Genomic DNA, 25,569 nt, shown 5'->3' on the forward strand with positions numbered 1-25,569 from the left:
AGCTGTGGCCGATTCCCAATAAATTTTACAAATTTTATCTAAAATATATTTACTTACGTTCTCCACTTTAATCACTATTTTTTTATAATTTAGAACTTTGACTTAATTCGCAAATTCGTGTTTATTTTTATTTTGCGCTCAGCTGTTTTTCTCACTTGCAAATTCTTACTCCTCAGAGTGAAATGCCATTTTACTCTCTCACTTTCCCCTACTTTGCAAGTTTTTCGGATACATGAATACCAAAACTTGATAATTTGTACAAACTATTTGCTTCATGAACAGACCTAGTGACTTCCGCGATAGAAAATTAAATATTGGCAAGAAGGTTGTATGTCTTGCTCGCAGACATTTCCACTTAAAAAGCAGCTGTACCTTACACATTTCATCAGACATTTATTACAATTAAACTTGGAATTTTCGTTTAATACGGCAAAGTAAACTAAAAAAGCTGTTCATTTAATTTAAATAATAATTAAAATATGTATTTACATTTTTAATATGAACACGAGTGTATAAAGTTCTAACAATTTAACACACATTTTTACACAATTTGACATTGTTATTTACTACAAAACAAATATTTTTTTACTATTGCCACCAGTCTGTAGTTTCCTACATAAGTGCATTCTACAGTTACATAAGTAATAATTTTTATTGCACAGGCTAACGGTATAAGTGAGGTCCATTTTTTGATAAAGCAGTACTACTTAAGTATATATGTAGGTATGTATGTATATATGTATTGATTAATAAATTGCTCTTTGAATCATCACGCAATTCATCCATCAATTCCCTTTAAATGTGCGGAAGCCATGCGGCAGTAGATTGTAAATAGATGTGGCAAGCACCAGCTCATCGTTAGCCTTCTCAACACCAACTTGCGATTTGGTAATGAAAAGCGGTATGTCGCTCGGCGCAAACTCCATGATGAATTGCCGGCATACGCCGCAAGGCGTTGTAAAGGCATCCTCTTGATAAGCAACAACTGCACCGGCAACGAACTCAGTGTATCCCTCGCTAATTGCCTTGCTTAAGGCTGTGCGTTCGGCACATGTTGTTGGTGTAAAACTTGCATTTTCTATATTACAACCGGCAAAGATGCGAGCGTCTTTTGTGCGAAAAGCTGCGCCAACATAGAAGTTACTGTATTTAACATAAGCGTTTCTCTGTGCGGCAATCGCTGCCTGTATCAATTCCTTAGTTGATGCATCTACAATCAAGCACATTTGTATATAAGTAAGCAATTCTGCACAATTGTACATGCGAATCCATAATTTTGTTTCATTTGCAACATTTTTGTACGGCTAAATTGTCCGCACGTTCTAAGCATTGAGACAATAACTACTCACCCAAATCTGCGTATTTTTTAATGTGTTCGACAATTTCTGGTTTTTTTAATCCCGTCACCTCGTATATGTCCATTTTTCGATTATTGCTATATTATTTAATATCTATTTTAAAATTTAAAGAGCACAATTTCGTACGATTTTTCCAAATCCGTGCGTTTTTGTACGCCTTCTATTCTCCTCAAATTGTGATCGCCAACTGAATAATTTCTGTTTTCTTTCGCAAATTACTTTCTAGATAAAAAAACAACTAATTAGTATAAAACCAACAAAAACTATTTGTAGTTTCTTGTTTCTTTTGTGTTCTCTTCTCCTTATCAATACTACCACCACAAACAAATACAGACAAATATTTATTACCAACTGAGTCCAGCAAATTTGGCTGAGAGAGTTCAAAGAGAGCGCATGGACCACCACCAACTCAGTGATACATGCCCTGCAGGAAAATCCAGTAGTTTCAAACAAGCGTCCTTTTAGTGTACATCCAATTCTCTTTTTACACAATAGATACGTTCCCAAAAAATTCGTGTAAGAAAAGAATCGGTGAAAACAATATTAAAAAATTCTTTTTAAAGTCAGAGACACGAAAAAACTATGATTTTCAATAATTTTTTTTGCTAGTCAATTTCTTTATTTTACAAAAATAAAAACATAGCACTAATATATCATGTTTCAACTTGACATTAGCAAAATTTCAAAAAAAAAAATTAATAATTGTAAAAGTTATCGCTGTTTGTGTGGAGCCCGTTTCTCCAGAAGTCCCTTGCGATAATCATCACAAGTCCTTGGATAATTCGTCTAAAATCAATCGGACTAGAGAAATTTGTTGTATTAATAGATAATCTTGTGCTTGATCAAAGCTTTTTTTCAAAATTTTTTTGAAAATTCTGACTACCCCTAACCCTTTAAGAATTTCTTTCGTGTTTACACATTTTAATTCATTAAAAATATTATAAGAAATTAATTATTAAACGGTGAGAGCAAAATCTACAGAGTCTCAGAGAATTTTCCTGATACTAATTTAACGCTTCGTACATTTTTTTTTACTTACTGTTTGCAATCTGTTATGTTAACATTCAGCAAATGTGATAAATTTTTACAAGTAGCAGAATATAAAAATATATATAAAACATATTTCATTGCAGCATTACTTCAATTCAATATTTGGTTTTCTTAACAATTATGGCAAATACATATATCTGGTGTGCATAATGCTTCGTAAATGCGTCGAAAAATCTGACTCTATTTGCTCTATTAGATTCAAGAAAAAATCCATAAAAGATTGAAATCGTGTTAAAACAAAAAAAAATCATATACAAAAAAAAATTTTTTCTCTTCTTTCTTTTCTGTAAAAAGATAAGTAGATGTATTTAGAACCTATCCACAGTTTGCTTTTTTTCTCTTATCCCATAAACCACGTGGAATATTCAATAGGGATGAGCATTGGTGTAGCATTTATAAGATTCTAGGCATCTCATGTTAATGCTTCTACACCAGAATGTTGAGTTGAAGGCGTTGAATCGTACCTGGAACCACGTAAAAATCATTGCTCAATATCATATAATAAATCATTGCGCCAGTGCGTGAAAGTTTTTAATTTTATACAGAATTCTATATAAAGAATTGCTGTTGTTTTTACAATTATTTGGGGAATACTGCTGTATAGGCCGCCCTTGGTCATATATAAATCCAGGTCGTTCAGGTAATGTAGAACTGACGGTCGTGGGAGCGAGATACTGGAAATGCAAAGATCTACAGAAAATTGTCTAAACACATCGTCGCATAAAAGCAAATAGTAGAAAGCGTTAAGTGAGTATTGAGCGAGAACCAGTTAGTTTCATTTTCCAAGAAAGGAGGAGAAGGGATAGACACCTCAGCCGGATACGGCTAGAAGAAAGGTACATACATACGCTCAGCCCAACGCAGTTCCATTTAAGGTTTATTGAGAGAGCTAGGTTTGGATGATAAGTAGAGGACACGGAAACCATTCAAGTCGAAACGCAATCTTCAATCGCTTTTCATTTCATTTTATTCGTTTTCTAAAGAAGATAGTCCTAAACTAATTATATTTTCTGTAAAGTACATTCAATTCAATTAATTTGTGTTCAATTTATTGTCAGAGAAATAAAAAATAAAAACAAAAACATTCAAAATTACAGTTTAAAACAAGGCGCATTCATTAAAGGAAATGGCACTATGCCAACAACAATATTTTGTACATTTGATTGTCAAAGAAAAGTATTGGCAAAGTAGAAAACAAAGAATGAATTCGCCTTGTTTTACCCCGGGCTGACAGCCACATGGACACAGCGAAAGAAAAGAAATCAACTGATTTACTGATACCACCTTTAATAAATTCGCCTTGGTTTAAAATTATGTTTATTAATAAAAAAAAACAACACGCATGGCCTCAGTAAAATTACTATGGTACTCGCCAATCGGAAATGGAAGCTATGCGTACTCTTCCGGTAAACAGTATTTGACTACATTTCCGACCTACCCAAATTGCAGCATAAAGAGGAAACGTACAAGAAATGAAAAACACGTTATCAATAAATAGAATGCCCTATTGTATTCATATTACCTCACGAAGTCGGAAAACCAATTTCCAATTTAGAGCTTAAGGGGGTCTTCTGCATAATTTTGTTGTATGTGTATGCGAGAATACGCCACAGAAAGGATTTTTTGAAAATCGCATTTTTCACATTTTTCTGGGCACCGAAGTGTACCCTCCTCCGGCCGTTTTCATCATAAACTTTATCTTTAAACGCGTTTCCCCGAAAATCGTGTTTTTTAAGCATTTTGGTCACACTTTTCATAGTAGTTATACTCCGATTTCAATGGTTTTGGTCTTAAAAGGTTCGGAAAACTTACCGCTAAGTTTCCCCGTGTACGATTTTTGAAATTTTTTTTCATTCCATTTTTATAACCTTTTAAAGTTCAAAAAATGAGCAAAAAAAAATTTTTTTTGCAAATTGTTGCATAACTTTTGAAAAAAATTAAAAAAAAAAAATCTGTCACGGGAAAACTTAACCAGGGCAACTCTGAAGACAACGCATATCTAATTTTTGCTTTCTGATTACCCAGGTGGAAAAACCGTGACCAAAATGGAGACCTGTTTCGTTTGGAGGTGGACGTCTTCAGCGCCATTTCAAGGTCGCGGGTGTTAATTTTTTTCAAAGTCAAAACCATTTTTTAAAAGCCAAGACATGTACCTTTAAAATAAAAAAATCAATCCCCAAAAAAACCCTTCATTTCAGGGCCTCGAGACCAGTAGACCCCCTTAACATTTTTGTTTTTTAATGAAATAATTGAAAAAAATTGAGTGTATTATTATTATATTATCATTGAAAATATACAATATATGATTTAGCAAATGAAGTTATTTGATATAATGTCCAAATATATAATGTATGTATTTCATCGCAATAAGTTTTATGCATCAATAAATATCATCTCATATTATACGCGCTGCCAATTCATTTATTTTCCAAAAAAGAAAAACTTCGTGGCAACAAATCTCGAATGCTTGTTGCTAGCACTTGCAATGGCGGGCAAGCTGGCTTGGCACAATATAGTGGAAAGTCTCTTGTCATAGCAAATTCAGCCAAAAATTGGCGACATACACCACAAGGAGTAGTAAAGCCACTGTCCTGCTGGGCCACAACTGCGCACGCAACGAAATCGCGTTTACCATCACTGATCGCTTTACAAGCAGCTGTACGCTCGGCACATATACCTGCCGGATAAGCGCCATTTTCGATATTACAACCCGTATAAATTGATCCGTCACCTGTTTGTATAGCTGCGCCCACTTTAAATTTGCTATACGGACAATAAGCGTATTGACGTGCCTCAATAGCTGCCTTTATTAGCTCTTTTGCATCAGCACCTAGAAGAATTTATGAGAATGGGAATGAGAAAAGTATTGTACCTATCCAACAATGGAATTGAGATGACATACTTAAATCTTTAAAATCCCGTAGTTGCTTGTCATCATTGACATTATGCACCATTACTCGTGGCATTATCTAGTTAGAATTATGAAGATTAGGTAAATTCGTGCAAAATAAAAGACAGTTGTGTGAATAATTTCCGAATTATGTTGACTGAAGCTATCCAACGCTTAGTTAGTTTCACGAATACGTTTATTAGCACAGTCGACAGTTTCAATCAGTTTCGTTTATGATTATAAAATTTCTAAACGAATTCAATATATTTGGATTGACGGGTTTTAAAAAGCAATGTGTGTTTAAAAAGACTTAAGATCAAGGCGAATTCATACAAGGTGATAGTAGTAACGAAATAACAAGAACAAAAAAACAACAACAAAACAGAATCCTTGACCATTCAAACTACGAAATCGCAAGAAAAAACAGTCCAGCTTCAGTTGTGTTATCACCTTGTAAGAATGCGCTTTGCATTCGATTATTTTCTTAACAGCCCGACTGGGGCCGGTAATTAGAGAGTGAGCCAAATCATTTCTCTACAAGAGAGTAAAATTCCCAGTAGCACAAGAATGCAAAACAACCGTATTTTGTGCACGGAATTTAAGAAACAACTCATTTATAATACGTTCACATATAAGTAAATGATCTACTTTTTCGCGCTTAACTCAAAATCCGTATTAAAAGCCCGTTTACCATACAAAATTTCTCTCTCAAAATCTAAGATTATAACATAATCCTAGATAATAACGATACTTCTTGACATACAACCCTGTGTTTTTTGTGTTATCTATAATTATTATTTCGATTGTAATGAGAGACATCAACACAAATACTAAATGAATTGGATGCCGGAAAAGGAAACAGGTCTGTAAACATAGTTCTAATAAAATTTGTGTTAAATATTATTAATTAGGGATTCATTTTACAGAAAAAAGCGTGTGTCCATAAACGTTTTGTCCTCATATTACTTATTATAAAATGTAATATAGAATATTCCATGCGCATTGTTGCCATAATTTTTTGCAACCTCAGTAAACGTCACATACGGATTTCTTCCAACTGTTTATTATTAGCAGCGAATTCCGCAATTAACTTAGCTATTCCTTCTCCTTGTATTTTTTTCATATCGTTAATAATAATTAAAGAAACCAAAAACACCGAAATATTCCACCAAATTTAATTTCTATGAAGTAAAACCTCTCAAAGCAGTGTTGACAGCTGCTTGCCAATTTTGCAGATAATCTGCCATATGTGAACGGGTAGATTAATTTGGTGGATTTATAGGTGATTAATGTATATGTAAACGTATTAGAAGACCGAAATTTTGGTCAAAAATTAATTTTTTTTTAGAAGCCACCATTTAAAAAAAAAAAATTTATTTTGCATATTCCTTCGATTAATTACCAGATTTAACATTACTTTAACAAAATCTGTTTGGTCTTTAATTTCAGAGGATCCAGTTCAAAGATATAAGAGTAACCGCAGAACGTCTTTTTGAGAGGAGCTTCCGGAGATCATCTATAACTCCTTTCCAAATAAATTTTTTTACTAATACTAAGTCTTAAAATTGCAAAACTGACAAATGCAGGAAATGCAAAGAGGCTGTTGAGGAAACTTTAGAACACCTTCTCTGCGTTTGTCCGGCATTATTAAAAACGCGTTTAAAATGCCTGGGAGCCCCATTGTTTAAGGGTCTGGAGGACGTCTAAAAAGCGGATCTCCTAGCTCTGCTTATATTCGCCAAAAGCGCTGACATCCTACATGACGTCTACTTTAGGTATGTATAGAGGTCGGTCTCCATCTGGTATCGCTAGGGACCAAAAGGTCTATGCGTGGCTTATTGCCAACCAGGCTAACCTAACCTAAGTCTTAAAATACTGTTAAAAGATAACATAATATGTGTACAAATTTTTAGATAAAAAAAATTTAAAAGTTTTCTCAGAAAAAATTGTGGAAAACTCGCTTTTTTCAGCCTTCTAACTGTATATAACTCCTTAAACGCTCGTACAAGCTCAAATCTCCCTTTATTTGCTCTATGAGATTAAAGAAAAATTAATAAAATATCAAATCATGTTAACAAAAAAAATTCTGAAAAAAAGTTTTTTGTTTCTTTCTAACTCGTGTTAAATCAAATGCGCTTAAAAGAATCGTGTAAAAAGATAATTAGATGTACAGGCTTTCCACATTTATTATTATTATGAGGAGATTTAGTAATACGGTCTACAGTGCCAAGCCTTCCTTACAAAAAGGTTAAACATTTTACATAACCTCTTATAATTCCTGTTTTATTCTATTACATGCATTCTTATTTTGTGGTGGCAACACTTTGATATTTTGAACATCTTCTTTGTGGTTTTGTTGTTATTAGATTAATATAAACATTCGCAGTTTTTCCATATAATTGGTTCGTGTCTCCCTATATTTCTTGCAACGCTTCACTCGGTTTTCTAAACAAAAACAAGAATATTTGTGCTCAAATCAAGAAAATTTAAAAAAGTAATAATTTCATAGCTACACATCAAACGCCACATCGCTTTAAACATAGCTATATAAATTCTAATAGAAATATGTCCACTGTCTTCAGTCACTTTGAAGAAACAACCGTAGAAGCAGCGGAATAACCTGGCCAACCTATTCAAATCACAAAAAAAAAATTAATAAATAAATTACAATATCCATGCATTGCTCCTATTGCAATCACTCTGTTGCTGAGGACGATGACTATCTGGAATGCGTAGAATGTGAATCTCTTGTGCATGCCAAATGCCTGCGCACGTGCCGGCCTGGTGATTTGTTGGGTGATGTTTTCTTTGACTTTACATGTGCCGATTGCATGAATCTACAATACGATGCACCCTCTACTTCATCGTCGGCAAAGTCAGTTGCTCCACGGGAGAATTTCGTGCGCCAGCGTTTGTCTTGGTTCATGATAGTGACTTTAACCTTATACAATTTATTCATGAAGTCTAAGGGACTTAGTCATCATGGCTTCTTTCATTGGCGCTCACACATAGTGAGCTTCGTCAACAAAAACTGGGATTATCTAATGGAGCCTGGGACGTAAGTAATTTAAAAATCGCCATATGTGTTACCAATTAAATGGTTGTGTCTTGTAAGCAGGCGCCGTCGCAAAAATTGGTTTGGTTCCATATCGGGGAATTTATCTCACTATAGTCCTGAGTTTTTCTTGTCGGGTCAAGAAACAATTCAGAAGTCGGGTTGGTGGCGCCTAACTCAGACTAACTTAACTCCAAGAATAATTCATCGAAAGTGTAAGCCATCAAAAAGTTATGTCAAAGCAATTACCTAATCATAATTTCACAGATGAGGAATTAACTCAGAGGCGTTCTCAAATGCGTAACGATAAACGACTGCACGAAAATGCTGATAGCATAGATGAGGAGCAAGAATACAAGCGTACGCGACTTCCCGATTCGGATAACGAAGCGGCGTCTGTAGCTGACGGATGCAGTCGTACAATGTACGTTTCTTTTTAATATTCACAAATAGAAAAATTTAAATAATAATCGTTTGTGCTTCCTCTTAGACCGTACATGGGCCGCACACCCAAAGTGGCCAAACAGCTTAACATTGTGGATGATGACATTAAAAATTTCCAAGAGCAACAACCGCTTAACACTGTTCAATCAAACTTAATGGACTTTTTGGCTGAGAATTTAGCCAACTACGATTTATTCAGTACCTTGCCAAATATCGCACCGGAAACCTTAGTGGGCGGCGATGAAAAAAATGACTTGCTACCCTTACTAGATGCACACAATGATAATGTGGGGCTATTTGATACACCTGAAACCAAAGCCAACGTCAACGCAGATATATACGGCGCGAATTCTTCAGAGTCAATAGCTGATAAGTTCAAAAGTTTCTGCAATACAGAATATCAGACTGAACACAACACGCCAGCAACGATCGGAATTGAGCAGCTGTAAGTTGGGTTTATAACAAGGCGAATTGAGTACCATATCATCCATACTCATCAATACTCGTATCATCCTTGGATTTATGCAGTATTCGAATTATTAAGTATTTATTTTTAAATTTCAGCACCCAGGAAGATTCAATGCAAACCACTTCCGACTACAGTAATGATGCCGAAGAAGACGATGAGCATCAGCCACGCATAGTACAAGTTACAAACTTCCAGCAACTTAAACAATCGCCAAAGAAAGACCAAGTTCGATCGACAGAAGAACAACAGCAATTAGATAATTTCGAGCAAGAAATAAAGAAAGAAGCAAAATCTGACGTGGAGCAATCAGAAACTGAAAACAAACAGAGTAAAAAGAAAGACGCTGAATTTAATGATTCCAAAATAGTACAACACACAAAATCGGTAAATGAAACCGCAGAAATCTCATCAACTTTAGGTGCTTGCAAGCCAAGTCTCTTTACGAAGGTTCCTCGACGGAATTGGCCATGGTTGGTCGATGAAGAGGTGGAGGATGATGTGACAAAAGAACAAATGGACAATCAGCCAACTGAAAAGAAGCCATTTGAACAGGACGAAAGGTATATTAATGGTTTAATAAGAAATCTTTAATATTATTAACAAACCAAAATTCCCACCTTAGAATAATTATGATGAGTGAATCCGAGGAAGCTGAATTGTTGCACAAGTTGCGTAAATTGTTTGATCGCGAGGAGCAATGTAAACTTCTAATTCCCGCTTATGTGCGCCGCTTCTACAGAAAACTGTGTGTGCGTGAATGGAAGCGTAAACGTGGCAAAACGCTTTTTAATTTAGATGAGCAAATTAATGCCAAGAGCAATGATAGGAATGACAACAATACGCAAATAATTGACCGCTACCAGGTATGCTTAGTGGTTTTAACTATTCCATATTAAATTTTATGGTTTCACAACATTTGCCATGTGTTTTGTAGTTGATTTCGCTTTCAACGGAAAGTAAACGTAAATCATTTTATGCACGCATCGCTGGTTCATTTGACTACGAAATGTTTGAATCACCATATTCCCATCGAATTTTGCACCCGTTTATATACAGGGATAAAACATTAGCACCCCCGTGGTTAAAGGTACCAATAATGCGGACTCCATTTAAGCTTTGTACTTTAAATAATATTTTTCTATTTTGCAGCTGATGTGCGAGCTTCAATTTACAGTCAATAAAGAGTATCCTTTCCGCTCACCGATTGATTTTTGCTATGTGCGCCCTAATCATATAGCAGCAGTGAATGCTTTGCTTCAAACTACTTTTTGGCCTGGCATTGACAGTAAGACGACTATACGCACAATCATTTATTCACTGAAATACCTACATATGTATTTCTCTATATATTTTTAGTGTCCGAGTGCCTCAGCTATCCGGATTACAGTGTAGTTGCGCTCTATAATAAATTGATCGTGGGCTGCGGCTTCCTTGTACCTGACGTAGGCTTCAATGAAGCATACATTTCATTTATGGCCGTTCGCCCTAATTGGCAGCGTTGCGGCATAGGAACTTTTATGTTATATCATCTCATACAGGTAGAGATCTTTTGAGAGTTTCCTTTGTATGTTTGATCTCTTAATATTCAACTATTTTTCTTTTCAAAGACGTGCATGTCAAAAGATATTACGTTGCATGTATCCGCCTCCAATCCGGCCGTTGTGCTGTACCAGAAATTCGGCTTCAAAATTGAAGAGGTAATCCTGGACTTTTATGAAAAATATTTACCCGCTAATTCAAGGCAAAGCCGAACCGCATTTTTCCTACGACTATTGAGATCGTAGTATGTATTAGTTTATGAATTAGATAAGAAATAAAATATATATAAGGAAAATAAAGAGAATAAAAAAAATAAGGTCTGTTCATGTAAAAATTACCCAGTAACTTAATTTCAGAGAATGCGTTCTCAAAGAGAAAAATATCAAAAAAAGTACATGAACGCAAAACCAGTACGAATTTGCAAGTGTTACCAACAGCTGATTAAATTATTAGGGAAGAATTCCAAAAATTTAAAATATTTTCAGTTGAGCTACCTCGTATTAAATTATTAAAAAACAAAATAAAGCTAATAAAATGCAATACAACGAGCTTAGCATCACACGATTTTATAGTTCCATTTAATTATCGCTGTGAGGAAACCAGCAATTGTCCTGTTGTGGTGGTCAAAGCTTTCTTCATATTTTCCTTGTGTCCGTCTTTACATGTATATATATATTATATATATTTCCAAATTAGTTAATAACCAAGAAGTACAAGCATAAAGCACAAAAGATACCTTCAATGCTTTCGATTTGCATTTCGGAACCCGTCTGGAGGCTGTGATTCAGATGTACATTCATCTACATCATTGCCGATTCCTATTTTATATATTTCGAAATAACAAACTTTTTAAATAATAATCTTAATAAACTATAAATTTTATCTAAAATATATTTACTTAATTAACCTATTAATCACCATTTTTATTTAAATTTAGAATTTTGACTCAATTCGCTAATTTGCATTCGTTTTTATTTATTTTTACTTTGCAAACTTCCAACTTCCCCTCAAAATGAAATGTAATTTTGCTTTCTAACTTTCACCAACTTTGCAAGATTTTTCGATATATGAATAACAAAACCTGATAATTTGTAACAATTGCTACAACGTAAGATTGTGTGTGTTAAAAGATTTATTTTGAATAAAGTTTACAATGCAAAATGAAATGTTGCTTTACAAATTAAATCAATTTAGTTCGGGTAATGACTTTCCACTTAACTTAGGCAAAGATTTTCTCTTCCCTCCTTTTCTTTGTCACCACTGTACCAGGTTTATGTTGCGCATCAGGATGATTCATCAGCTCGGGTGGGCAGATAGATACCGGACTAGCCGTAACACATTGTTTCAGATCGTAGAACAAAGCACTGTCATCTTTGGTAACAAATGAAATGGCCACACCATTCTTGCCAGCACGTCCTGTACGACCAATACGATGAGTGTAATCCTCAATCGTTTTTGCCATATCGTAATTAATAACGAGCGACACATCTTTAATATCAATACCACGTCCAGCTACATCCGTCGCCACCAGAATGTCTTTGGCTCCAGATTTGAGTGAAGCAAGCGCGTATTCACGTTGTTCTTGACCTTTACCACCGTGAAGTGTACATGAATTGTAACCCAGTTTCTCCAATCCTTTAGCAAGCACGTCGGCGCCTTTCTTTTGATTGACGAAAATGATGACTGGCGGTTCGATGCCTTTGGAAAGTATTTCCATCAGTTTCTTGCGCTTATCATTTTCACCCATCATAAACACGATTTGCTCGGTACGTTCAGTGGGCTTGCCTACAGAACCAATATAGACAGTTGCTGGACGCCGTAAATATGATCTTGCCAAGCGTTCAACTGCGGGAGGCATGGTAGCGGTAAACATCACAGTTTGTCTGAAATAGTCAACAAAATCAGGAATTCAAGTATTTCAAATTTACATTTTTAGAATACCAACCTGTATTTCTTTTTGGAATAAAAATTTTCCATTAGTTTGTTGGCGTCTTCCGCTTCTTCTGAATCAGGTTTTAAATTTGTTACGGGCATATATTCAAGAATCTTTTGCACATCCGGTTCGAAACCCATATCAATCATACGATCCGCTTCATCCAAAACTATGTATGTACATTGACTCAGTACGAGATACCGGTTTTCCAAAACGTCAATTAATCGACCAGGTGTTGCGATTACAATTTCACAGCCTAGTCGTAGACGAAAACCTTGTTCCTCACGAGACAAACCGCCCACCACAACAACTGTGCGTATGCCTAGCGGCTGTCCGAATTTAATAGTTTCCTCCTCAATTTGTTGTGCCAATTCGCGAGTTGGTGCCATAATGATGGCGTATGGACCTTGGTCTGCATCTTCGAGACGCTCTATCTTTGGAAGTGATTGAATCCAAGATAACAGTGGTATAAGGAATGCCAAAGTTTTGCCAGAACCAGTTTCTGCTACGCCAATAATGTCACGATTTTGCAAACCAATTGGTATTGCCTGCCTTTGGATAGGTGTGGGCTCTTTATACCCAACTCGATCAATAATTTCTATGATTTCTTTGGGGAATCCAGATTCAGCCCAGCTGCGTATGGGATTTGGAATTTTACCACCTTTAATCGTGATATTGTAATCTTCACGGAATATACGCCAATCGCGCTCTGTCATCTCCTCATGTGCTTTTTCAGACCAATGGCGATCGTCCCATTTTTGTTTATCTTCTTTACGTTTAACTTTTTTAAGTCGCACCTTCTCTTGCTCCTTTTCGGCTTCTGTGCGACGTTTCTCCAATAAATCTCCATAGAACTTACTTTGTGTGCGTTTCTGTTCTTTTATGTCGATGCCTGCCACATTTCCGCGTCCGAAAAACTGTACGTGATGACGCTCTTTATACAAGTTGTTGTAATCAATCGATGTGTCCTCTCCAGCATCCCAATCGAACACGAATTTACGATCATTTAGCCGACGAACGCGACGTTTCTTCTTCACAATTCCTAAATAGCGCTCACGTATTGCTTCTAATTCTTTTTCTTTATCTTTGTGAGAAAGGTCTTCAGCTCTTTTGTTATCCCTATCCTTGTCCCTATCTCTCTCACGATCGCGATCCCGATCCCGGTCACGATCTCTTCCTTTATCTCTATCACGCCGGTCGTAGTCGCGCTCGCGGTCTTTACGATCCATTCTTTCATTTTTGAGTTGTGTGGGCGGTATACCGTAATTATTATTTGTATTTTCGCTGTTTGCTATTGCTGCAGCAGTAGCAGCACTTTGGGCACTACGCATCGCAGCTACCTCTTCTTGGCGTCGTTTTAAGGCCTCTGCCGCTCGTTGCTCTTTGGTAAGGAAGACAGGTTTGCTACGAGTTTCCTCTTCCCTTTTCTTCTTTTCGAGCAATTCTTCTAAGGAAAGAGGTTCTTTCTTCGGTTTGGCATTATCAAAATTCACCATTTTGACCTCCTCCACATCATCGTCCTCTTTGATGATTAGCTTCTTTTCCTCCCTTTCCTCCTTCAATTTTTCGTCGGTACGACGTTTGTCGGTGGTATAATCTCGATCTCGACCACGAGATCTAGAGCGAGGTCGATTACGTTCCTTTTCGCGTTCTCGATCCCGACCTCGATCACGATCACGTTCCCGCTCATGGTCCCGGTCACGCTCACGGTCTCGATCTCGATCTCGCCGTTCCCTTGAATGCGATCGACGTCTTTTATCGTTAACCATAATAACTATTTTTTGCCTTTTAACACTTTTGTATAAATCAAAATGGTAAAGCAAAGGTTTCTAATGAAAACGTTTGAGTACTACATTTATAAATTGACGCAACTTTTGGCATTTCATCTCTTCTTTTTGTACCTCTAAACCTTCTTAATTCACAATGATGTTTGATACATATTTATCACAAATTAATTTTGTTGTTGAGGCGGTTTCATAAGGCGGGGCGACGTACTACAAACGTATTGCGTACGAACTGCAATACAACTTAAGTATTAGAAACAAATATTTCGCGTTTATATGCTTTCTGATTTTACTTTTAGCTAAGAGAAAGAAATGACACATAAAAATACCTGCCGTTCGGAGTCGGCTTAAAACTGTTGTGGAACAACGCCAAGCCGCACAGCACAAATAGGAGGAGGAGCTCGGCAAAACACCCAAAAAGAGTGTAAGAGCCAATTATATTTAAATATATATATATATACATATATAGAAGAGAAAAAAATTTTTTTTGTTTTTTTATTTAATCGCCTGTTACGTCAGTCAATCAGCTGATTCTGCCGTATTAGCTCAGAGCCGAGTAACGGTGTGTTATTGAGCACACCTTCTCAATTATTTTCACCATGGAAACCGCGAAGTGTACTGTTGAAACCTGTAACTTCAAGTGTCCTTTCGTAGTTCGACAACTCAATTCTCAATTCAGCGAGCCGTTTGCGCGCACACAGATTGTTTGTGGTAGTGATTTGCTTGATGACATTTTGCAAAAGAAGTGGTAAGACAGGAAGTTGCCCACATGAGAAAACGGGACAAAGTCAAAACATAAATTTGGCAGATGTACAAAGTGATTAAACGTTGAAATTTAACAAAATAACCAAATAGTTTTCCCATTGGCTTAAAAGTTTTATTTAGCAATCCTATGATTTAACTCAGCGAAAATATAAAGACACTTTTTATTTTGGGAAAACATAACAGAATGTTGCTTTGTTGCAGCTTATCAAATTCAAAGAATCTTTGCAGTTGCTTCAAAAGAATATAAGAAGAAAAAAGGTAAAAGTTAAACTATATAATACTTATTTATTGCACCATTATATTAAATTAAATTCCGTTTAAAATAAAACTTCATAAATTAATATTTGTTCCTTTATTTCCCGTTTCTTTAAGTTTCTATTTATATTACTTACAATTTGACAGAAATAAATAATACTATATCTTACTTCAATATTCAAAAACTGTAATTATTGCAAAAAGATCGAAAGAGCTAATCGGTATAAGTAAAATTTGCATAGCCCCTGTGAAAGGCCTTTGTCGGTGTAAACTTTGATTCTATAAAATCTATTGTGAATGGAAATAACTACGAAGAAGCATACGTTTACTGTAATTTTACAATCCTATTCGGTATATAAACAAAGTTTATGTTGGGAAAACTTTGTTTCTTTGGTAAATATTGTTTTTGTGGTGCATAACGTTCGACTTCGAACACAATGTCTTCATTCCGTAAAAAGGTATTTCATAAAATAATACAGAACACAATCAAAGATTAATCGATCTAATTTAGAGCACTAGCACAACAGAATCAAGTTCGAGCTCCACATCAGGCAGTTCATCAAGTGGAAGTACTAGCTGTTCCAATTCTGGTAGTAGCTCCTCCGATACTGAATCTAGTAGTTCCGGTGAAGAGAAAAGTGGAGTTGAGGATGCTCCTTCCACAGTTGCTGCCACAAAAACACAAGTAACAACTCGTCGAAAGAGTTCAGAATTCAAGGGCGCAGCGAAAGCTGAAGCGGAAAAGCTCACAGCGAGTGCACAGTCAACCTCGAAAACACGCCCAAGCAACATTAATACTACATCTCTGAGACAACCACGTGTAAGTAACCATTCAAGTGATGATGAACTTCCACCCAATAAGAAGCCGGTAAGACCAGTTGCAGCAAGCAGTACAACACAAAAACGTAAACTCTCCGCTTCAAGTACTTCCACAGCACAAAATCAAAGTAATCAACGAATGATTGGCGGGAAGGTACCTCAAAATACTTCTGGCAGATTAAATTCACAGACAAATAAAACTACGGCTGGAAATGCGAAAGCATCAGCAAATGAAAATGGCGTTGATGGAAAGAAGAATACATCCGCCGTATCGCAAGCATCAGACGATTCAGATCGAGAAGTGTTCTCTTCAAGCAGAAACAAATCTGAACGTAAAGGACACATGAAACTCTCCGCACAAGCTGGTACAACAACTGCTGGAAATACTGCAGAAAACAAATTGAAGCAGACACGGCCGAAGCCACAACCTAAGCGCAATGTGGTTGCAAAATCAAAGAATAAGAGTTCAGAAGAAGATGAAGGGGATACCGAATCGGAAAGTGGCAAAACAACGTCTTCTAGTGAGTCAGAAGCAACGGAGAGTAGTAATTCCTATGATACCCACCCGGTAAAATCGGTAAAAGGAAAACGTGCGCCAACAGCCGCTAAAATAGCAAATTCCGATTCGGATGAAGAAGCGCCACGTAAACTCACGCGATCACTTAGTACCAGACGCTCTAGACAGCAACAAAAATCTACGGGTGGCGTCAACGGTGGATCTGAAAGCGAATCAGATGTAGATTTAGACACCGAGAAGCATTCGCTGTCTAAAAGTCCAGCAAAACGCTGCATATCAACCAGTGGCGGTAGTAAATGCAAAGTAAAGAAAGAGACTGGGGTATTTGGTTCAGCACCAGCAAAGCCGCGTTCGCTATCACCACCGCAACAAATGGAGAAGAAATGTCCGATAGAGGGATGTGACTCGTCAGGCCATTTAAGCGGTAATTTAGATAGACATTTTTTACCCGAGGCCTGCCCAATTTATCACAATATGTCAGCATCAGAGTGCAAAGAACGTGTCAACGAAAGAAAACTTCGGAATGAGCGACGTTTGCGAAGTAGTAACAGTAACTTGGCTAATGCCGATGCATGCAATCCCAAAGGACGCACAAATGAACAAACCGAATTTTTGGCGAAAATTCGCGAATCGCGTTCAAGATTTCGCCCAATAGCCGCGACCATAAACACCGACAAGGTAAAACTTGAAAAAGATTGCACCGATGAGGATCGTGAGCCTAACTTAATTGGACTAGTGCCCGATTACGATCTGCAATTGTTTCGCGACGCTCAAGCAATCGCATCCGAGAAAGTAGAAGATGAACTGAAAGACTTGCCTGTTGGAAAGGGCATAAAGTAAGTAAAGTAAATACCGACATGAACGTTTAAAAAGCACTTTCTACTTTAGGTATATTACAATGGGTAAATATAAAATGAAGGTTTGGTATCAATCACCATATCCCGACGATGCCGCGCGTCTACCTCAAATGTACATTTGTGAGTTCTGTCTAAGATATCAAAAATCAGAAACTGGGATTAAGCGGCACGCAGAGAAGTGTGTGTGGCGGCATCCGCCAGGCGACGAAATATATCGAAAAGGCAAACTGCAAGTGTGGCAAGTCGATGGTAAACGACATAAACAATACTGTCAACATTTATGCCTTTTGGCAAAATTTTTTCTGGACCACAAAACACTTTACTACGACGTGGAACCATTCCTTTTCTATATAATGACATTGGCGGATGTGGATGGTTGTCATACAGTGGGATACTTTAGCAAGGTAAGTTAGAGGCGTAAAGGAGACTAGAAAAGATATGTTATTTAATAACCAATTTTAATTGGAACTTTAATACAATTCTGGCAAATTTTAGACGAGTTGCTCTTTGAAAAGCTAGGTTTACAATTTAACCCCTATTGCAGAAGCTGTGGAGACCTTTCAAAGCATGATACTATTGAGCACCTTCTCTGTAAATGCCCGGGTTTGGCAGCGCTAGATGTATAAGGTCACTGGGTGCCCCTTTCTTCGACAGCCTGGGGCAGTGCGCCAAACTAAATCTCATTAATCTCTTCGATTACATCAACAGCTCTGGCTGGCTGTAGTTATCTGCCTGTTGGAGGTCTCATAATGGTATCAAAAAGGCTCTTTAGTTTGGGGAGCTTGGGGTGTGCCAGAGTGGTACTTTAACAATTTCACATATTTACTTACCTTCTCTTGGCAAATTATGGATACCCATTTAAGAGCTTTCCTACAAACGGCCAGATCTACTACAGTTTTTTGTCGATCAAAGGACCTAATTTGTTCTTGCCTCTAGAAATATGAACTTTATTTTATATTTTTTTTACATTTCTTTAATTTTTTACATAAACACAAAAGTTGTGTACTTGCGAGACTAACAACTTTATGCGGGAGGAGGATTTCAAAGATATAATTCCAAACGTAGTAACTGCATAGAATATTTCAAAATCAAAACCAGAACAAATCAATAAAAAAAGCAATTTTTTCACGAAAATAAATTCAGCCACTTCGCATTACTTCTACGTTCTACGTAACCGCAACGACCCGGATTTATATCCGGCAAAGGACTGTTACTACAGCAGCATGTATGGGATGGGGAATGTTTATGCTGCAACAACAACAACTATCTACGCTTGCAGGGATCCTTTCATTTTCGAAACATTAAAAAATCCCAGTATATAAAATTACACTATGTTACAAAAAACATAAAATTTGTAAGGCTGTTTAGACTTTCAATTACATAGAAAACTCATTTGCTCGCAGTGCGCATTAGCCTGATAATAATGATATAAAAACCGTTAAGCTTTTACAAATTTTGTAAAAATAAAATGAACACTTAAACTTCTGTATTCAGTGCCCATTTTGCGAATATTTAGGCTACTTGCCTCAAATGTTCGCAGTTTCTTATGGAATTTTAGGCAACTCGATTAATTTTGTAACAGAAATACTCTCACCGTACGCCTAGAATTAATTATGAATGTGCATGTAATGCACCCTCAGACATACATATGTATGTATGTACATACATCTGTATGTACATAAAAATGAAGGTACGAGCTTACACTTTGTTCTTGACCATACCCAAAAAAAGTTGTAACTGTAAGTGTAAATTATGTACAGAATTTGCTCCTCAGTTCCTCGACCTGCCCCGACTCCAATTCCGATGCAACTTGCAGCTTCTGATGTACGCGCATGTCTGGGCCGTGTCGTGAGCATGGCGAATGTGGTGAATGTAACAGCAAACGCAGAAGCAGGCGAGTAGCGGGCGATGGTGGTGGCTGGCGCGACAAAATCTCATTGATTTTTCTTCTACAGTGGTGCAGTAGTAGCCGGCAATGCACAGCACAGCTCAAAAGGGAACAGCAGACTGGGTCTGTGTTACAAATTGCGCATGTCGTGGTCTTAGCTTTTTGTTAGCTGTACGCTTGTTGGTACTAACCACATTGGCACCACCGGCTTACACATCTTCGTCGTTGCCTTTAAGTTAAAAAAGATCGGGATAGTCAGTGCTATTGTTGTTGTGTTGCCTCTTCCATTCAAGCCACCTTTCAGTGTAATAAAAATCAGACAGCGCTTGAGGTGGTGATGATGGTTATGAAAGGGCAGACAGTCTTGTAAGCGCCTACACCATTTCATCACCGAAATACGCTCAAGTCTGACTGTCTCCCTATGTGATAAAAAAAAACTACTAGCATAGTCGAGAGTGGACGAGACGACTTCATACTTTGCAATATCATCATCCGATTATATGTAGATGCAAACATCCGTTGAATTTGTTTGAATTGTTGTTGGGATCTATAGCTAGGTGGGCATGTATGTATGAGTAGAGTAGGTCGGGATGCAATCCGATGATGAATGTACGCATAAGGTGTCATTGTAGGTGTCCATACATGCATACAATGGCAGAGCGAAGTTACTGTTTCGGCGTTGCTTTTGTGGTAGGTTCAGAAGCGTTGCTTCTATTGGCTGCCGAATCGTTGACGAAATTCGTTTCTGTCTGGAGGTTGTAGTATGCGCATGAACATACGCACATACATATGTGTATACACATGCATTTATGTTTATCAAAGTAGAAAACTTAACTTTCCGTACATACATGCATATATACATACATTCCTACATGCATCTGCACATATAAACATAAGCCTGTTTGCATTGTTAGTAGATGCAATAATAGAAGGACTATGCACATACATATGTATGCAGATGTGTATACACAAATACACATATTTCTATGGGTATTCCCCTAGGAATGAGACTTTACTGTTACAACAAGTTCCCACTTAGCCAACGACCCACTCAAACCAAAGCCGCCCGTTCCACGCCCTTGAGCTGTGCATTGCAGACGGCGAAAGGCAACCGGCACTCGTTTGCTATGCCAACAGTAACGACAACAATAAAAACAATGAAAATAACAACAAACGGCAGACAAATCGCAGACGAATGGGAAGAGAGCAGACAAGTGCATACGTCGTCGTAGTCAACATCGACGACAACAGCAGTCTCGTATTCGGTCTCTGTCGCTGCCTCTGCCACTACCTCTGCCGCTGCTTATGTGAATTGACTGCGTTACAAAAGCACATATGTGCTTATCTGTGTATGTGTGTATGCATGATATTTACGTCGTCGTTGTCGGCGCAGACGCGAAGTCGGAAGCTTCGGATTGTAGCCAATGAACAATGAGCGGCATTCAAACTGAGTGGGGCGCAAAGGGTGTGCGCGCACAGAGTTGCTCTCTGCAACTGGGTGCAACGTAATGAGGTCGTGAACCTTTTCGTGCTTATGAGGGAGTACGTAACAATGGAAAATCGCAACACGTATTTCCCGGCTGAAGTTTGGTGGCGAGCGGCAAGTTGCAAGCGGCTGTACTGGCCTGGACGCTTTTTGGGCAGCATCATCAGAAAAAGGATGCCGCAAATATAGCAATTGCAGCAACTTACTCCATTTTGTTGCTGTTGCACAGGCGTCAACTTTTCGGTTGTTTTGGGGCGCTCATTTTTTGTTTGTTTGTTTTTTGCTAGATATTTTTGTCTGGCTTCCGAATTTTCGAGTGCAATGGCATGGATAACGGGATGGCACAGGAGCGAGATTTTATTCGCCCCACTTAAAGGATGCTGACATTGTCTGCGCCGGTAGTCTGAACAACGTGGTGGTTGTATTTTATCGCAACCGCGAACGAAAATCTAGTTGGGACAGGGCACGCATACGCCCAGACAATACACGATTGTAAGTACATATGTACATGCATATGCAACGTTTGCCGCAACGACAGCTCCCTTTATTTTACTCACTACTAAAACGACTATGACTTCGATAAGTTGTGGTCAATGAACCCCGAAAATTCAAAATTTCATGTGACTGTTCAAATCCTTTGTGCAAATGAAATTTTAGAAATCAAGTAGGTAGATATACATACATACAGACATATGTACGTATATATATGCACTTTACTCGATCGAAGTAGGAGTAAGGAAACATTTATAAATTTAGCTGGATTCGGTAATAGCGTTTACAATATTATAAATAAAGAGAAGCATAGAGCCTCGTAATTAAACAGTTTTGAAGATTGTTAAATGACTTTGTGTAGAAACAATTAAAAGGCAATTGAAAATGTAAATATTTTATAAAGAGGGCTCAACTTTGATATTTTTGTGTAACGGTTTTCAAATTCTGTATTTCTTGTCTTTAACTTGCACGGCTTACGTTACGCTGAGGGAAGATTTTTAATATTTTCAATACCTTAGTAACGGTAATCCTCAAAAGTAAAAAAAAAAAACGAATTACTATTAATGTAGTCGATCTTCTAAGGATCTTATAATAGGTTCACATATAAGTAGATTATCTACTTTTTCGAGCCGAACCTCCAATCCTTAATTAAAAATCCAGATTACCCATACAAAATTTATCACCCGAAATCTGAGATTATAAGGGTACCTTTTTCCGAACAACCCGATTTTCCTGTGTTATCGATAATTATTATTACGAATGTAAGGAAAAACGGCAGAGTAAAAACTAAATAAAATGCACACCGGTAAAGAAAAGAGGTTTGTAGACATAATTGTAATACAATTTTTGTTAGATATTATTAATTACACAGGTCTGCAAAAAAATGGGTTCGGAATGTTCTATAAAAGTGTAGTGTCATTTCCGAAGTAATTTTTTACGTAGAATCCGAATCCGGGGTTTAAATTGCTCTATCACGTCAGGACTTTGAGATATTATAACCTAAAAGTGCAAAAAACGCTGTTTTTGCCCATTTTTGAGGTTATGTAGCTACAAAGATTTTGCTCTTCATAAAAAAGTAGACGTGGTATTTTAAATTACAAGTCTTCCTTTTTTAAATGTCGTTGAGTTTGCTCAAATATCCTAATTTTTCACTGAGATATCGCATTTTGAAGTCTCCATGTTTTTTTTTGTGCGACTATGTAATCGACCGTATCACGTCTCATGTTATCTCAATGGATTTCGATTATAAAATTTAATATTGAATTTCGCATGCGTTTTGCTGCCATAATTTTTTGCAATCTCATCAGACGGCGTTTACGGATTCCCTTTAACTGTCTATTACTAGCAGCAAATTGCGCAATTAAATTAACTTTTGCTGCTCTATGCCTTTTCTTCATATCATTAATAATAATTAAACGAACCTAAATTACTAAAATATTCCACCATACCAATTTCTATGAAGAAAAACCTTTCAAAACAGCCTTGACAGTTCAATGTTATTTTTACAGGATTTATTGCTAATCACAGCATATGTGAACGTACTTTTAGCTTCGTCAATTTTGCTCCGATCGACTTGAGATATCATATTATGCATTAATTTTAAAAAAATATTGGAGATGGGAATAAGTTTCCGTCCTTTCTTAGCCAAAGTTACGAATTATTTAAACAATTAAATAATATTGTATTATGTGAAGTATGTGCCATTGGAAGTTACAACTTTACTCCATCTTTCAGGCAGCATACGGATTCCTCTGACAAAAAATTCGAGTTCTTTTCACCATCATTTTGATCCATTCACATTGAGCCAGTTTGCGATGCTCTCGCACTGATCGGAACAGATGGCAATCCGAAAAAGCAATGTCTTGAGAATACGGCGGGTTGGGCAAGATTTCTCAATTCAGTCCCTCTAAACATTTCTGAACCGATTTAGCAACGTGTGATCTGGCGTTGTCATGCAGCAAAATCAGTTTGTCATGTCTACCGCTGCTTTTCTTTGAGAGCTCAATTAAAATGCATCAGCTGCAGTCGGTAACGATCGCCAGTGATGGTTTCAGATGGTTTAAGGAGTTCATAATAGATGACACCCATCTGATCCCACCAGATGCACAACATAACCTTTGAAGCATGAACTTTTTTTTTTCGCTCTTGTTCACCTGGCAGGTTCCAACATTTTCGACGCTTAGGGTTATCATAATAGATCCACTTTTCAACGCCAGTGACGATACGATGCAGAAAACCTTTTCTTTTCTGTCGTTCAAGAAGCATCTCACACGTCACCAAACGTCTCTCGATATCCCTCTCCTTCAATTGATGTGGCACCCAGTTACCTGCTTTTTGGACCATTCCCATCGCGTGCAAACGTTTACCGACGCTTTATCTGTCAACATCCAACTCTTTAGACATATCATCAAGGATTTGGCATGCGTCTTCATACAATAATTGTTGTAGTTGCGTATCTTTGAATTTTTTCGGTGCCCCTTCGCGATCTTTATCACTCACGTCGAAATTGCCACTTTAGAAGCGTCGAAACCATTTTTTATAATTTGTATTGAGCGTAATTACAGTAAATATTTATCAATATACGACATGTTTCAGCTGCACTTTTCTTTAAAAGGTAATAATGAAGCATGAATTCCCGCAAATGCTGCTTTTTCGAGACGAACGTAGACATTTTTGTCATCTTCTAGAATTTCTAATTGAAAATTTCAATTGTTGTTCAACAAAGCGAAGATGTTGGGAAACTCATAGAGCATTATTGATGCTACTCTTTGTGGTTCGTCGTCGGCTGCGCTTTGTCGGGATTGTCGAATCATTGCTGTAGTTCGAGCTCTTCACTTTTATCTCTCCTTTAGCGGCTGTAGCGTAAAGAAATAATCCCTTCCCAACTCTTGTATAGTAAATACTATTTGGTTTTTAGCTGTCATTGGCCTTGACTTATCCTTGTTTTAATACCAAGCATTCATAAATGCGATTCTGCACTAAAGCTTCCTTTTTTCGTGCAATAATTTAATTGAACAGAACGCTGAACCTCGACAGTTTTATACATAGAACTGACTTTTACTATCGCGTGCTTTTTAAGCTATGTGAACGTACTTTAAGATTACGATTGCAGCAATCGACTGCAGTAATTTCGGACCTTTGAGATTTAAAGAATTAAATTTCATGTTTATGTAAATATGTTATAATGAGAAAATGATAACAATTTCAAGGATGATAGAAAAACCATGTAAAGTTTTACCAGGAATGCAGTGGTTATCTTCGCAGTGCTTTTTATTAAACACTTTTCCCGTTTAATTTTCGCAAATTTCGCGACTTGTTTCACATTTGTAATCGTTAACTAAAGACTTTCAAATTTCGATTTTATATCTGTAATTTGAATTTTTCGAAAATTAATGTAATTGTAATATAAAATTTATTAGTTGAACGATTACAGTAATACTAAAATTTTGAAATTGTGAATAAAATAATCGTATTCGTAGAAGCACCGAATTGCTCATGTAACTCTTACCAACGAACTCTGGTAACCGGTTACGACGATTCATTCCCACAATAGTCGGTTTCACGTTACTGGAACGACTTGAATTAATATCCGGCCAAGAACTATCAATTCTGCTTCTTCTTCGTGATTGTCGCGATAACAGCTTACGCGATTTTGGTCGAGTTTAACAAAGCGCGCCAGTCGTCTTTCTCTATGTCTGTGGCGTCGTAAAGCTCACACAGCTCATTGCTCCATCGCCTACGATACTACGACACTCGTCGTCATCAAAGGTCCAAAAAATCGACCTTCTCTCAAACACTCTAAGGGGTCCCACCAACAACAATTCGATTCGACGTTACCAGAACAGCTCGGATTTATAGCCGGTCAAGGACTGTCACTTCAGCAGCATACGCCAGTTATGGTCATAACAACAATAAAATGCAAATTGATCGAATACATAGAATTTTTCGTTCGTTTTAATGTTTATTGT

The 25,569-nt window shown here is 37.1% G+C and overlaps 5 protein-coding genes across 5 annotated transcripts in view; 2 read left to right on the top strand and 3 right to left on the bottom strand.

The window, feature by feature from the left end:
- Positions 1–455: 455 nt before the first annotated feature.
- LOC129247526 (cytidine deaminase-like) lies at positions 456–1,875 on the bottom strand. The gene is made up of 3 exons (XM_054886679.1): positions 1,707–1,875; positions 1,350–1,580; positions 456–1,210 (listed from the first exon to the last, which is right to left on the bottom strand). Exons 2-3 carry the CDS (start codon positions 1,420–1,422, stop codon positions 786–788), a joined length of 498 nt encoding a protein of 165 aa, XP_054742654.1. The 5' UTR covers positions 1,423–1,580; positions 1,707–1,875; the 3' UTR covers positions 456–785.
- A 2,809-nt stretch (positions 1,876–4,684) lies between these two features.
- On the bottom strand, positions 4,685–5,570 carry LOC129248187 (cytidine deaminase-like). Its single transcript, XM_054887649.1, has 2 exons — positions 5,311–5,570; positions 4,685–5,238 (listed from the first exon to the last, which is right to left on the bottom strand). Exons 1-2 carry the CDS (start codon positions 5,372–5,374, stop codon positions 4,826–4,828), a joined length of 477 nt encoding a protein of 158 aa, XP_054743624.1. The 5' UTR covers positions 5,375–5,570; the 3' UTR covers positions 4,685–4,825.
- Positions 5,571–7,689: 2,119 nt separating this feature from the next.
- LOC129246926 (cysteine-rich protein 2-binding protein) lies at positions 7,690–11,121 on the top strand. The gene is made up of 10 exons (XM_054885678.1): positions 7,690–8,356; positions 8,417–8,568; positions 8,621–8,777; positions 8,844–9,242; positions 9,362–9,826; positions 9,889–10,129; positions 10,201–10,353; positions 10,416–10,551; positions 10,623–10,804; positions 10,874–11,121. Exons 1-10 carry the CDS (start codon positions 7,974–7,976, stop codon positions 11,048–11,050), a joined length of 2,445 nt encoding a protein of 814 aa, XP_054741653.1. The 5' UTR covers positions 7,690–7,973; the 3' UTR covers positions 11,051–11,121.
- Positions 11,122–11,988: 867 nt separating this feature from the next.
- On the bottom strand, positions 11,989–14,641 carry LOC129246927 (probable ATP-dependent RNA helicase DDX23). The gene is made up of 2 exons (XM_054885680.1): positions 12,751–14,641; positions 11,989–12,688 (listed from the first exon to the last, which is right to left on the bottom strand). Exons 1-2 carry the CDS (start codon positions 14,505–14,507, stop codon positions 12,025–12,027), a joined length of 2,421 nt encoding a protein of 806 aa, XP_054741655.1. The 5' UTR covers positions 14,508–14,641; the 3' UTR covers positions 11,989–12,024.
- A 1,246-nt stretch (positions 14,642–15,887) lies between these two features.
- Positions 15,888–25,569, top strand: part of LOC129246925 (histone acetyltransferase KAT7) — a 33,246-nt gene continuing 23,564 nt past the window's right edge. The window contains exons 1-3 of the mRNA XM_054885677.1: positions 15,888–16,000; positions 16,054–17,714; positions 17,767–18,139. Of these exons, the coding sequence (XP_054741652.1) occupies positions 15,980–16,000; positions 16,054–17,714; positions 17,767–18,139 (2,055 nt within the window). The 5' untranslated portion in view covers positions 15,888–15,979. The remainder of the gene's footprint in view (positions 16,001–16,053; positions 17,715–17,766; positions 18,140–25,569) is intronic.

The sequence above is a fragment of the Anastrepha obliqua genome, chromosome 5 (genome assembly GCF_027943255.1).
Source record: "Anastrepha obliqua isolate idAnaObli1 chromosome 5, idAnaObli1_1.0, whole genome shotgun sequence".
Lineage (NCBI taxonomy): Eukaryota > Metazoa > Arthropoda > Insecta > Diptera > Tephritidae > Anastrepha > Anastrepha obliqua.

What these genes read in the sequence shown, in the direction of transcription:
- LOC129246927 (XM_054885680.1), bottom strand. Translation starts at nt 14,507, where the DNA reads ATGGTTAACGATAAAAGACGTCGATCGCATTCAAGGGAACGGCGAGAT. An exon ending in TATTCCAAAAAGAAATACAG is followed by an intron (nt 12,689 to 12,750) that starts GTTGGTATTCTA and finishes TGACTATTTCAG; the next exon opens with ACAAACTGTGATGTTTACCG.
- LOC129248187 (XM_054887649.1), bottom strand. Translation starts at nt 5,374, where the DNA reads ATGCCACGAGTAATGGTGCATAATGTCAATGATGACAAGCAACTACGG. An exon ending in ACGGGATTTTAAAGATTTAA is followed by an intron (nt 5,239 to 5,310) that starts GTATGTCATCTC and finishes AAATTCTTCTAG; the next exon opens with GTGCTGATGCAAAAGAGCTA.
- LOC129247526 (XM_054886679.1), bottom strand. Translation starts at nt 1,422, where the DNA reads ATGGACATATACGAGGTGACGGGATTAAAAAAACCAGAAATTGTCGAA. An exon ending in TAAAAAATACGCAGATTTGG is followed by an intron (nt 1,211 to 1,349) that starts GTGAGTAGTTAT and finishes GCTTGATTGTAG; the next exon opens with ATGCATCAACTAAGGAATTG.
- LOC129246926 (XM_054885678.1), top strand. Translation starts at nt 7,974, where the DNA reads ATGCATTGCTCCTATTGCAATCACTCTGTTGCTGAGGACGATGACTAT. An exon ending in ACGATCGGAATTGAGCAGCT is followed by an intron (nt 9,243 to 9,361) that starts GTAAGTTGGGTT and finishes TTTAAATTTCAG; the next exon opens with CACCCAGGAAGATTCAATGC. An exon ending in CCATTTGAACAGGACGAAAG is followed by an intron (nt 9,827 to 9,888) that starts GTATATTAATGG and finishes TTCCCACCTTAG; the next exon opens with AATAATTATGATGAGTGAAT.